Source organism: Macrotis lagotis, chromosome 1, assembly GCF_037893015.1.
Source record: "Macrotis lagotis isolate mMagLag1 chromosome 1, bilby.v1.9.chrom.fasta, whole genome shotgun sequence".
In the NCBI taxonomy this organism is placed as follows: Eukaryota; Metazoa; Chordata; class Mammalia; order Peramelemorphia; family Peramelidae; genus Macrotis; species Macrotis lagotis.
Genome location: NC_133658.1, coordinates 272,314,273 through 272,327,405, shown reverse-complemented (window position 1 = coordinate 272,327,405; position 13,133 = coordinate 272,314,273). Strand labels below are relative to the sequence as shown.

General features: G+C 38.6%; 1 protein-coding gene across 2 annotated transcripts in view; it reads right to left on the bottom strand.

Moving 5' to 3' along the window:
• Positions 1 to 4,837: 4,837 nt before the first annotated feature.
• Positions 4,838 to 13,133, bottom strand: part of SLC17A9 (solute carrier family 17 member 9) — a 43,597-nt gene continuing 35,301 nt past the window's right edge. The window contains exons 9-13 of one of the 2 annotated variants that reach the window (XM_074210449.1): positions 9,499 to 9,533; positions 8,848 to 8,963; positions 7,732 to 7,787; positions 7,404 to 7,433; positions 4,838 to 6,168 (exon numbers count right to left, since the gene is read on the bottom strand). In XM_074210449.1, coding sequence (XP_074066550.1) covers positions 6,005 to 6,168; positions 7,404 to 7,433; positions 7,732 to 7,787; positions 8,848 to 8,963; positions 9,499 to 9,533 — 401 coding nt within the window. In that variant the 3' untranslated portion in view covers positions 4,838 to 6,004. The remainder of the gene's footprint in view (positions 6,169 to 7,403; positions 7,434 to 7,731; positions 7,788 to 8,847; positions 8,964 to 9,498; positions 9,534 to 13,133) is intronic. The other variant, XM_074210450.1, reaches the window with a different exon arrangement.

The window sequence follows — 13,133 nt, the reverse complement described above, 5'->3', positions numbered from 1 at the left end:
TTTGTGCCACTCCTCTCATGATATTTTCTCTTCCTCCAGTTTACATCTCCCTTTGCTATGTTGTCTTCTGCCTGGAATGTAAGCTCCTTGAGTTTTCTTTTTGCATATGTTTGTATTCTTTGGGCTTAGCATATGCTTGGCACATAACAAATACTTAATAAAAACTTATTTCATACACTTTTCTACCCCCAAACAGATCCTTCTCCCTTGGGGTTATAGTGGAAAGTCATACCAAATTCCCAGAATGGACCCAACTTCAAAATAGTTTTATAATTTTTAAACATTCCCTGTGGTATGACCAAGTTTTATCAGTCCATTCAGTTCCTTCTAGCTGTACAACCTCATTCCAATTCCAATTTTAACAATTATTCTAAGCCTATGATTATGCTAAGAATGATTCCACCCTGTGGACAACTCAAGTTTTGTGTATGCCTTCCTGGAAGCACCATAACATGAAAAACCCAGCCTCCCTATTGACTCCTCTTTGAATCAGTCTTTGACTTGCTTCACCTCCAGAATGGGTATCCTACAGGTACCCTTTCCTCTCTCCTCAATTCCCCTCTCTAGTTTCCCTTTATATATTGTCTTGTCCCTTTAGAATGTAAGCTCCTTGAGAGCTGGTAGCATTATTTTCCAGATTTTATATTCTGCATTCTTAGGATAGTTCCTGGTATGTAATAAATGCTTTATTTACCTGTATATCTTCTATCTATCTGTCTGTCTGTCTGTGACTGTCTTTTCTCTATCTACTTTCATGATTGTTCATTTTATCACTTAAATTAATATGGGATAGCTTGAATGAGTGAATGAATTAACTCCACCTTTCATCTTAAAGCTTAGAAAAGAAAATTTCTCATTAATTGATGTGCTCAAGTTTGGATTGTCATAAATTTTGGCTTGCCATAGGGGCCTAAGCTTCATGCCCTTTGGAGAATTATGACAAGCATGTAGGATGAAATTGGGTAAGAGGGAAAGACAAGCCTAGGGGCAACAGAGAGGAGGGTTGGTTCCTGCCTGTAGGCCACCATGGAATTATTCATACTTCCCTTTGACTTTATCACAAAGGTATTCCAATAATTTTACAACCTATTTGAGTCCAATTGCTATATTATATATTATATACATATGTATGTGTTTACTTTCATATCTATAAACACTCACAAATACATTTGTATATATATATTTAATATAGTTATTTATATGTTGAAATGTGATATGTAATTGAAATTATAAATGTATTTATTAAAATATATATTTATATCCCCTCCCTGTCTCCTCTGCTCTTCCAGCAGCTATTTGGCTTTGCCCCTCAACCCTAAGAATGCCAAGTTCACTTCTATCCCTGCCCTTGTGAGGAGAAGCTCTCAGCTGCTACATAGCCCATTGTCTGCAGTGGTGTTAAGACCAGAGGTGGGGGCAGCTAGGTGGCACAGTGGATAGAACACCATCCCTGGAGTCAGGAGGACCTGAATTCAAACCCAACCATAGACAATAATGACCTTGGCTGTGTGGCCTTGCGTAAGCCACTTAATCCCATTGCCAGGCAAAAAAAAACTAAAAAGAAAAAGACCAGAGGTTAGGACAGATGAGAGCCTCAACATTACATTTTGGCAGCATCAGGTCCCTTGACCTCACTTGTCCCCAGATGTGAATTCCAAACTAGTGCCATCTCAGGGGTCATTGACATAGCAGCCAAGTTTACTGGGGCTGAAGCTGCCGCTGTGAGGGTAGCCAGTTCTGGAGCTGGTATTGGGACTGCACCTGTAAGTTTCATTATTGTTTATGCCAGGAACCCCTCCCTGAAGCAGCTCTTCTTCTACACCATCCTGGGCTTTGCCCTGAGACCATGGAGCTCTTTTGCCTGATGATGGCCTTCCTCATCCTCTTCTCCATGTGATGGAGCCATTTCTAACCTATACATTTCTAAATGAACATTCCTCCTTGTCCTCCAAATCCTTTCGTGACTCTTCCAGCCCATGTGTATTTTCCCCTCCATCTTACCAGGCAGACCTGGGGAAAGCCATGAACTCAGGGTTTGACAGAGGGGAGATAAATACTGTGTTATTAAGTTGTTTATTTATATATATATATACATATATATATGTATATATATATATATATATATATACACACATATATATTTTGTATACAGGCTACTGGGAGGCAAGTTATAATAAGAAGCATGGTGGCATAATAGAAAGTATATTAGCTTGAGTTTTCAGAAATCTAAGTTCTTGTGATCTTGTCTCAGCCACTTGACTTTTCTAGTCCTCAATTTTATCAGTTATAAAATAGGAATGATAATCCTTGTCCTTCTTAACTTCCTAGATATTATGAAGATATATGAAAATCCTTTATAAACTGTTAATTTAGCTAAATATAAATGATAGTTTGATGAAAAAGAAAAGTGAACTTGGAGCAGGAGACTAGGATTTTAATCATGGATTTTTCACTAACAAGTTATCTCACCTTGGGCAACACCATTCATCCTTCTGGGTCTATGTTTCCTCATTATAACAAAAAAGGTAAGGGTGGCAAATAATGTTTGTTCTTCCTATGTCATTGGATTGTTGTAAGGAAAGCTCTTAGTGATCTAATAAAATGTAACTTACTATTTTTAATGCTGAAATCAAATGAAAGGATCCTGAGATCTTCCTTTCTCAATTTATCAGTGATAAAAGAAGGGAATTAGGGTTGGTCATACTTAGAATTTATTATCAGTCTGGACTAGTGGACAGAGACCTGTCCAATAGCTCCCTCTCTTGGACAACTGTGAAACTATCCATCAGGTTCAATAGAAAAAAAATTTCACATTCTAACTGCATATTTCTTAGGCTATCAATTCCTTTCTGGAAGAAAATTATAATGGCACTAAATATATAAAAACAATACACACATAATACTGAAGAGTTTAACATAAATTGGGAAATTTTAAGTTTTATCAAGCATTTACTAAACCCTTTAATATGTGTCTTATCTCTGTCTATGGAGGGTCTGAATCTATGACTTCATTAGCATAGTGAACGGATGGCTGAAGACAGGGGGGTTGATTCCTGTCCATCCCTCTGGATGAGGAAATCCCCTCTATTAATAGAGATTAGTACCTTCTCTGAAACTTGTAGACTTGTAGAGTCGCCTAGAGCCCTGGGAGAAGTTAAGTGACTTGACCAGGGTCACACAGCTCTGGTTCTCCTGAAACAATCCCTATTCTCTTTCTAAAAATTCAGTTAACAATAATGCTGTTTGATTTGTGCTTCACTAGTCACTATTTTTGCTCTTAATGTGCTTCTGGTCTAGTTGTCAGACAGTTAATAAAAATTTTTAAACATTTACCATACCAGGCACTATGCTAAGTGCTGGAAGATAAGATGCCAGCACACATAACTACAAAACTTGACACATAAATAATATTAGAGAAGTACAGGTTGCTACAATCTCTAGAGGGGCTCAGAGAAGATCTCAAGGAGTAGGGGCGCTCTAGGTGAGTTTTTGTGTGTTTTGTTTTTGCAAGGAAATGGGGTTTAAGTGGCTTGCCCAAGGTCACACAGCTAGATAATTATTATCTGAGGTTGGATTTGAACTCAGGTCCTCTTGATTTCAGGGCCAGTGGTCTACTCACTACCCCACTTAGAAGGCCCTTTAAAGGCCATAAATTGCAAAGTTACAGATCTGCATTGATGGAGATTCTTCATGCCCTGGAGGTTCATTATATTTGTTGGTAATGTGGGTTGCATTGTATTCATGAATGAGTATTGAATTCTATATGGGTTTTTGTTGGGTATTGTGGCTAGAAGAGTTAAAAGGTTGGACTATAGAAGACCCACCTCCCCCCCCCCCCAAGTCATCCTATCCTTATCCTGTACAGCAGATGTAAACTCCTTAAGGGCAGGGATTTTGCTTTTTATCTTTGTATCCTAATACCTAGCATGATGCCTGCAACAGAATAAGAACCCAATGCATTCTTACTAAATGAGTAAAGACCAGGGGTTACAATGTTACAGGGACCAGAGGGGAAGGGAGGCAGAGGAGGAAAAGAAGCGCTTCACCAGAACCTTACCTTAGATTGTTAGCATCATAGAGTGTATATACTTGACAAGAGTTTAGTGTGAACACCAGCTGTATGCCTCAACCCTTCACAACCTGAGGTGAGGCTCATCTCTGCCTCCTCCTCACCACAGGTCCCTGCAATGTTTACCTATGGAGACAGAGCCTCTGTTGTATTTACTCAGCATTTCTCAGTTTGCTCTGGATTGAGGATAATCACCAAGGAAAAAAAGGAGACTTCCAACTGGGGGTGGGGAGAGCTTCTAAAGAAGAGATGGAAGAGAAATAATCAATTCAACTTTTCCTTCTGTGAATCTATTCCATTCCAACACTTCTTTCAATAAGGAATAATCTGGGATTTCAGAATAGAAAGCTCCTAGCACTGCTAAGAAGCAATTAATTTAGTTAAAATTCATTATTTGTTGCTGCTGAAAAACAGATACTGATCAAAACATTCCACAAGTCTTTGGAGTTACAAGCTACCAATTCACAAATCAATGGTACATCAGAACTAGAAGCAACCTTAGAAATTATTCTTTCCAGTACCTTCACTTTAGGCAAGAAAACAGGCATAGTATTCTACTCCTTTTTTCATGAAAAGCACATTTCTATACTCTGGATTTCAGGAACCTCACTAGAAATTTACTTAGGTTTATAACTTCTTCACACATGTATCTTAATGAAATTTGAGAGAGAGAGAGAGAGAGAGAGAGAGAGAGAGCTTGTTTTAAAAAAAATTACAATTATCCATTTGAATTAAAACAGAGACATGAATAAAATGATCGGGACAGTCTTGGATTTTTACTAGTCTTTTAATGGTCATCATTTAAATAAAATTCTGTCTGGCCTATTCTTCTATGGTATTAATATGTTACCTTTTTCGTCAAAGGAGGCTCAGTAAACATCTTCTGGAAAAATGTCATGTATTCCCCAGTCATGAAGTTAACCAGCATACTAGTTACTTATCAAAGAAACCCTTAATAACAACCACACCATTTGAAACCACCTTTCTTCTAAAGAGCTTAAAGCACATCTCCCCCTATGATCTTGGTAACAGCCTTTTGAGGTAGGAATGGGCAGCACAGATGTTATTATTATCCCCATTTTACAGATGGGGTGAATGTAGCACAGATACACATTGTCCTTCCCAAGGCCTGAATTTCCACTGAGGTCTCTTGGACTCCTTGTACAATACTGTTTCTCTGGGCCAAAGCTGGTTAGCTTTCCCCTGCAATGAAAAAAAAAAACTATCCAACTCCAAAAAATTGGTACCTGGTTGGGTAGCACTCAAAAAGGACTATGGTTCCCCATTATAGAAGAAACCCATAGCTAACTGTCATCTAGCCATGGCTTATCTGGAAGGTCTCCTGCATTCTCAGAATGCGAAGTAAGGACATACACACAGAACACGGAGAGCGAGACAGCAAGAACATATAGGTGTGTTTTGAATCCACAGGATCAAATGGGACTCACAGCTGACACTTTTCTATTGACTGCATATAACATACTGGTCTGACCCATACTCTGGAAACAGTGGAAAAGTTCCCCTGGGGATTTCACACCTGGCCTTGACAGGTCACAAGCTGTATCATGCCTGAGATTTCTCCCAAAAATTAAATGCTCCTTATCAGTAAATAGACTAGTCAAGGCCATGTCTCTGTAAATGTATCCCGAAGGATAACACCTCAATCTGCATAGAGCAGGCTCTTATTAGGATCAGGGAAGATCTAAGGAAAGGAACACAGCTAATGTCTGAGCAGGTCTTCGCCTCTTCCCCTTTTTCCTCAAGCCCACAATGTTTTGTTTTGTTTTTTCCCCTTTGCCTCTGGTTTTCAGCATCAATAGAACAAACCAACCTTTTTCTTTTTAAAATTGCATATTTCCCCCCATGAACAATCAAGTGGGAATTTCACAGCTCTATGTTGTTCAAGAGGTCAGTTTTCAGCAGGAGGCTGGGAAGCTAAAGGTCTTCATAAGCAGAGCTGAAATCCACTCTCTGGGCTTCTCCAAACACCAGGAACATGCAGAGTCCTAGATTACTAATGATGGCCACAAGATTAAAAACTGAAGTCCAGGAGCCAGTAGTTTCAATCAGATATCCTCCTAGGCAAACTCCAATAACACCTGAATCCAGGAGAGAAAAGAAGAAAGAATTTACAACTAAAATTTACAACATCATCCTGGATCAAGAATATATTAGATTAAGAGTGGGATATTGAATCATGGAGGCTTTGGGAAAATCTGGGGTGGTCCTCTGAAGAGTTTGAGTTCTGTTCCAAACAACCCTAACTTCTGGAATCTAATATCCAGATCTAGGTACCAGATCCAAGAGAAAGTGGCTAGGATGGAGAGGTCTCTGGGAATTATGTCATATGAAGAAAACCTGAAAGACCTGGGAATGTTAAGTTTGGAGAAGAATAGACTAGGGAGAGAGGGAGGAGACAAGATATGAAAACTTTCTTCAAATATTAAAAGGACTATCATGAGAGGAAGCCATGTTGGGTATGCTCTTCTATAAAGAAGAAATAAATCTGATGGACAGAAATTACAAGATAGAGAAATAAATTACAATATACAAGAACTAAACATATTACCTGCTTCATAAATAAAAAGTATTAAAGTATGAGTTGAATGACCCACTGTGATGGGAAGTCAAACAACATAACCTTTAAGATCCTTTCCAACCAGGGTGTGCTACTGCCAGCTAAAATAATTCAGGGGAGCTTACTGTTTCATTTTCATTTAATCATTTACACCACAGAAATCAGCAAAGCTAAAAATCAGGACTTGATATATTGACTTGTTGATGGTCTGGACTTTAAAATTTTAATAATGCATACTAAACTTAAAAATGTGTCATGAGTATCTTTTCCCTCCCTATAGAACTGATTGCTAAACATTGACCAACACATCCCTGCTTCTAACTCTGAAATTCTAGGATAATAACCCATGGTAAGGATGCTATCTGAGACTCTCTCTTCACTTTGCTAGAACAAATGTCTATTTTAAGCTGATAAACAACTGTTCATCGTAACCCGTCCCATGTGCTTACTTGCCAGCCCCAACAGTTGACTAAACACATAATTTAAATCAATGTCTGTGTCTCAGTCTGCAGTGCAAACTGCAATGTCATCAGGCCTTCTGGGGTCCTCCAGAAGTCACCTTGTACAGGAAAATATTGACCTTAAACATAAAATGAAATGTATCTATTCTGAGTATGAGGTCTCCATACTGATTTTCCAGATGACTTTGGTTCTAGAGTTTCAGTCACTTAGAACATAACTTTCATCAATTAGTTAGGAAGGTCTGAACTCTGGCTGAGTTCAGGACCTAAATTTGCTGAGCCATGTGCAACTTACCTGCCAAGGCTCCAGCTGTGTTTGCTACACCTATGAATAAAACAGAAAGAAAAGTGATGGCAAACCTTTCTTCTGATGGCTATGAGATATATCCTACATTGACAATCTCTATTTGTGTTTTCCTGGGGGGAATAGAGCATCAGGAGTATTAAATCCTTAGACAGTGCCCAGTGGCCTTGCCTCCTCCTAGGGACAGGCTGGGAAACAATATGGGAAAGGTCTCCTAACCAAGGAATTATTATAAGGCTGGCTCTTCTAAAACGAATTCCTCCCCAGGGGTGGGGGAAACAACCACCTTCTCTATGCAGAGTCAAAAATGCATCCTCACCAAATAAAAAGCCAGCACAGGATGGGGCCAGGTCCTGAATGTTAACTGAAATTCCACTATTGTAAAACAGAAAAGAAAATAAAGGTGAGTTCTGGCAGAATTGGAACAATGCATTCAGCATCTGAGATCCCTTCACTTGACTAAACCTTCCAGGAATGATGAGGAGGGAAAAACAATCAAAGGAAAGAGTGAAATAAATTCAGTGAGGGAAATATAACCAAAACCACCAAAAAGACGCCACCCCAAGAATTATTATAGAGTTAAATCTATTAGCAAGGACCCCAATTAAATACATATCAACCTTAAGCTCTAGTGTAGCCTTTGACAACAATTTGTTTTCTGTTCTTGGGCAACCTATCACATATCTCTTGGTGCTTTAGTTTTCTCACATATAAAATAAGGATAGTAGCTCTCATCACAGAAGTGAAAAATTATGAATGGGAATGACAGGAAAAGTAAACATAAATGCCAAATGTAACATTCAAATTTCATTACAGTAATCATTCACTGAAAAAGCAAGACACTAAGTGGTTAATTCAACATAAATCATCTGAGCTTATGTTGCTTTGTTTTTGTTATTGTTTTTACAAGACAATGAGGTAAAGTGACTTGCCCAAGGTCACATAGCTAGGTGATTATTAAGTGTCTGAGATCAGATCCTGCTGACTCCAGGGCCGGTGCTCTAACCACCGTGCCACCTAGCTGCCCCTAGATATTGTTGCTATGGAAGAAGGAAGGAAAAGAAAAAAAGGAAGAGGGAAGTTGAGGGGAGACAGATGTCAGATGATCATACCTTAAATTATTTTTAAAAGATACAATTTGACCAGAATATATGGAACATAAATGTAAAAATCAAACCCAACTCATGGACAGTTTTCCCTTTCAAAACCCTGGGTTCAGTATTCCTATTATCTCCTTATTGGCACATCTTAGAACTGAAGGACAAGTCACAACACTCAGATATGCATGAATGACTTTAAAATTCATCTGCAAACTGAAATAAAGCCTCAAACTGATGAAAATCTACTATGTGCTGATCACTGCTCTAAATAAGGAGAGTAAACATGAGGATGGCACAGAACAGATGACAATCCAACACATAGAGAAGTCGTTTACCTGTGATTAAAAGTCTGGAGTCCAATTGAAGCTGATGCAAATATGATAGATTTACAAAAGCTCCTTGTGTGACCCAGAAATAAAGCAAACACGCTGGACAGACCTAACCCCATCACCTGTGAGAGAAACACAAAAGTTACCAGAACGGATTCATAGAGCCAATTTCACACTATGAAAGAACTCCCCATCTTAAAGGAGAAGGGGATGGGAATAGGGTGTTCTTAATTCGCTGAAACCACCTTTTTGAGCAAAGCAGGACTACCCTCCTCTGTCTAGCTTCCCCATTGAGCCACTGGCACCTCAGCAGACAATGCCAGCTGATGCTCTCAGATGAGGAAAAAGGCAAATGAGCCTTGGTGTTGTCCATGACGAAATTCAATAGGAACTGCTCCCATTTTATGTGTAAACTAATTTCTAAAGAGGAGATTGTCCAATAAGCCAGAGTAGAATGAAGTCTTTAAGTTTCTCCACCATCCTTTACATAGAACTATAAGTGACCGAGATATCTTCTGACTCGTGCTAGATGTGCTACATGTTGACCCGTTCAAGAAGACAAGCAAAGTTAGGAGCATGGATTCAACTAGCAGGGAAATTCCTTGGTCAGTGAGAAACCAGAGAGGGAGAATCTGAGATAAAAGTTAAAACTTATACCTGCATCAATTTGCGCACAGTGATGGTTCTATAACCTAAAATGGGGGAAATAAGACTGTTACTCCATACTATACACTACTAAGAATCTTTGATTAAAGGGGGGAAAAGCCAACTATAAAGGGTATTATCAGTGGTCAATAAGCACCTGACTTCCCTAAACTCTACAGAGTAGACTGCTAGGAAATCACAAAGCTAGGTGCACAAGAAAAGAAATATCCATATTGGTTGACATCTCTCCAGAAGATTGGAAACTCCTTGGGAGTAGGTACTGTTAATCTTTTGAGTTTGTATCCACAAAGTCCATCATAAAACCTAGAATATAATAAGCACTTAATAAATGCTTTTTTCATTCGTTCATTCATTCATTGCTGAGTTGAGCTGAGATAAAAAATCAAGACTTATGATGTACACTTGTACAAAAATATTCATAGAAGCCCTGTTTGAATTGGAAATTAAGTGAATGTCCTTCAATTGGGGAATGGCTTAACAAACTGTGGTATATATGTATGTCATGAAACACTATTGTTCTACTAGAAACCAGGAGGGATGGGAATTCAGGAAAACCTGGAAGGAATTGCATGAACTGATGCTGAGAGAGATGAGCAGAACCAGAGAAACATTGTACACCTTAATAGCAACATGAGGGTGATGATCAACCTTAATGGACTTGCTCATTCCAATCAGTGCAACAATCAGGCACAATTTTGGGCTATCTATGATGGAAAATAACATCTGTATCTAGAGAAATAATTGTGGAGTTTGAACAAAGACCAAAGACTATTACCTTTAATTTAAAATTTTTATTTATGTAATTATGTATTTATTATGTAATTTTTCTATCTCTCACACTTTATTTTTCTATCTTAAGGATATGATTTCTCTCTCATCACATTCATCTTAGATCAATGTATACCATGGGAACCATGTAAAGACTAACAGACTGCCTTCTGTGGGGGGTGGGGGGAGGGAAACAAGATTAGGGGGGAAAATTATAAAATTAAAAATAAATAAAATCTTTCTAAAAAAAAGAGTTATTGGGGCGGCTAGGTGACGCAGTGGATAAAGCACCAGCCCTGGAGTCAGGTGTACGTGGGTTCAAATCCGGTCTCAGACATTTAATAATTACCTAGCTGTGTGGCCTTGGGCAAGCCACTTAACCCTATTGCCTAGCAAAATAAATAAATAAATAAATAAAAAGAGTTATGCTGTAAGGGCAGCTAGGTGCTACAATGGATAGAGCACTGGCCTTGGAGTCAGGAGGATGGAAGTTCAAATTCTACCTTAGCCACTTGACTCTTACTGGCTGTGTGACCTTGGGCAAGTCACTTAACCCTGACTGCCTCCCATCAGGGTCATCTCCAGGTGTCTGATTCATATATAGCCACTGGACCCAAATGACTTTGGAGGAGAAAGTGAGACTGATGACTTTGCACCCCCTCACTCAAATCCAATTCACATGCTTGTCATGGCATCACCTCCCTGACGTCATGCTCTTCTTCAAAAATGAAGGACAAAATATTATTATTATTATAATACATATGAACTTATAAATATAAATGTGTATGTATGTAAATGCTTACATGCATGAATGTCAACATTTGATGTGTGCTGAAGGCCATGGAAGGTGATGCCATGACATGCATGTGAAATGGATTTAAGGGGGTGGGGGTAGGGGGGACTCTGCAAAGTTACCAACCTTACTTTCTCCCCTAGTATCTGGGTCCAGTGACCTACTATGAAACAGAATGACTGGAGATGGCCCTGGATGCAGTAGGAGACCTTGGCCTTTTAAAGTTAGATTTTTCCCAGGTCTCAGTTTGACAGAGACAACATCTATTCAGTGACCTAAGTTAGGATAGGAACATAATAAATAGTGGCATTCATCACAGATTGCTAGATAAAAGGGACCTCAGAGGCCAATTAGTCCAACCCCTTCTATTTGCAGATGAAGTCATTGAGGTTCAGGAAGGAACCCGGATCTAAAGTTAAAAAGATCATCTAGCCCAACCCATCACTTTACAGAAGATAAAAACTGAGACCTGAAGAGGCTAAGGGTTTGTCCAAAGTCACAAAGGGATTTAGTAATGGACAGAGACATTGAGTCCAGGTACTTTAAGCCAAACCCACTGTGGAACTCAACAACAAATGGTCAAAAGTCAATGATTTTTCTCATTACAGAGTCATAGAATTCCTCTTCTGTAAAATGAAGATAACAATGTTTCTAACCTCATAGAGTCACTTTAAGACCAAATGGGATAATAGAAATTAAGCACTTTTTAAATTTTGAAACACTATGTAAATTCTAGCTATTAATTTTACCCAAAATAACCTACTAATACTCCTCAAAGCCTTTTATCATCAATCAAATCACCACTGGTCTAGTTTCAATCAAAACACATCTTCCAATGACTACAACAAATATTTTTAAGGTTGTGACTTCAGTTCCACAAGTTAAAGTCCTATGTTTCAGATAAACCACAAGTCCCAGAATAAGAGACTTCACTCTAGTATCTGAGTTTCTTGAACTATGAGAATTTCTTTTTTTCATTCAGCACTTTTATATTCAATTTTTTTTTTTTACTGGACAAGTCATGAAATACTGGAATAAGGAATTCTCAATGAGGAAACAGTGAGGAGCAGCACTGGCTCTGTAACTGAGGTGACATTACTTGTCCAAGGTCACAACAGTCTAAAGTAAGGCTTAAACTCAGGTCTTTCTGGCTCTGGGACCAAGTCCCCTATCTACAATCTGCCTCTCATTGAAGAATACCAGGATAACAAAATTCAGTACGGCATGGATTTGGATGAAATGAGATAAAAGACTTGAAAGTTCTTGGAAAAGTTCCAATGTACAGTATAATTTTCATATGCCACTGGTCAAACCATGACAACTGATCAACATCCAGATGTAATATGGTGAATCCATAAAATTAATGATGTCCTTTAACCCAGAGTTAGAAGAATTTATAACTTCTTGTGCTTTCTATTTTGTTTAGTCTAACTCTTTGAGACAGCATTTGAGATTTTCTTGGCAAAGATACTGATTGGTTTGCATTTCCTCCTCCAGCTTATTTGACAGATCAGAACACTAAGGCAAATTTATTGTTTATGGTGAGTCACTTGCCCAGGGTTACACAGCTACTGAGTGTCTAGTTGTGTGTCTTTCTCACTCCAAAACTCCATCCAATGCTCTATCCAATATGCCATCTAGCTGCCCCAAGTTTACAACTACATCAAGACTTCTTTTAAAAAAAAATCAGCCAGAAGAATCACAGCCTTAAATCCATAGGAATTTCCTACCACCCATGTTTTTAATGACTTAGTCTAACCCTTTCATTTTATAGAAGAGACTAAGGTCAAGGGAAGAAAAATGACTCACCAAAGCTTAAGTAATTGGTATTTAATGGTTGGGCTAGGACTAAAATCAATCATTTCCTTATACTTAAGTGCTTTTCCTGCTTCATCATCCTCCCCCTGTTTTTAATATTTGTATGAGGGCTTAAAGGTGAGGTAGAAACCACTCCCATTTGGTTCTGGCACTTTGAGTATGGAGGAACATTGTGATTCAATCCACAGCTTGTTTTCTATTAGAGGCACCAGAGATAAATGAAAAGGTTTCCACCCTAGCCTTACAA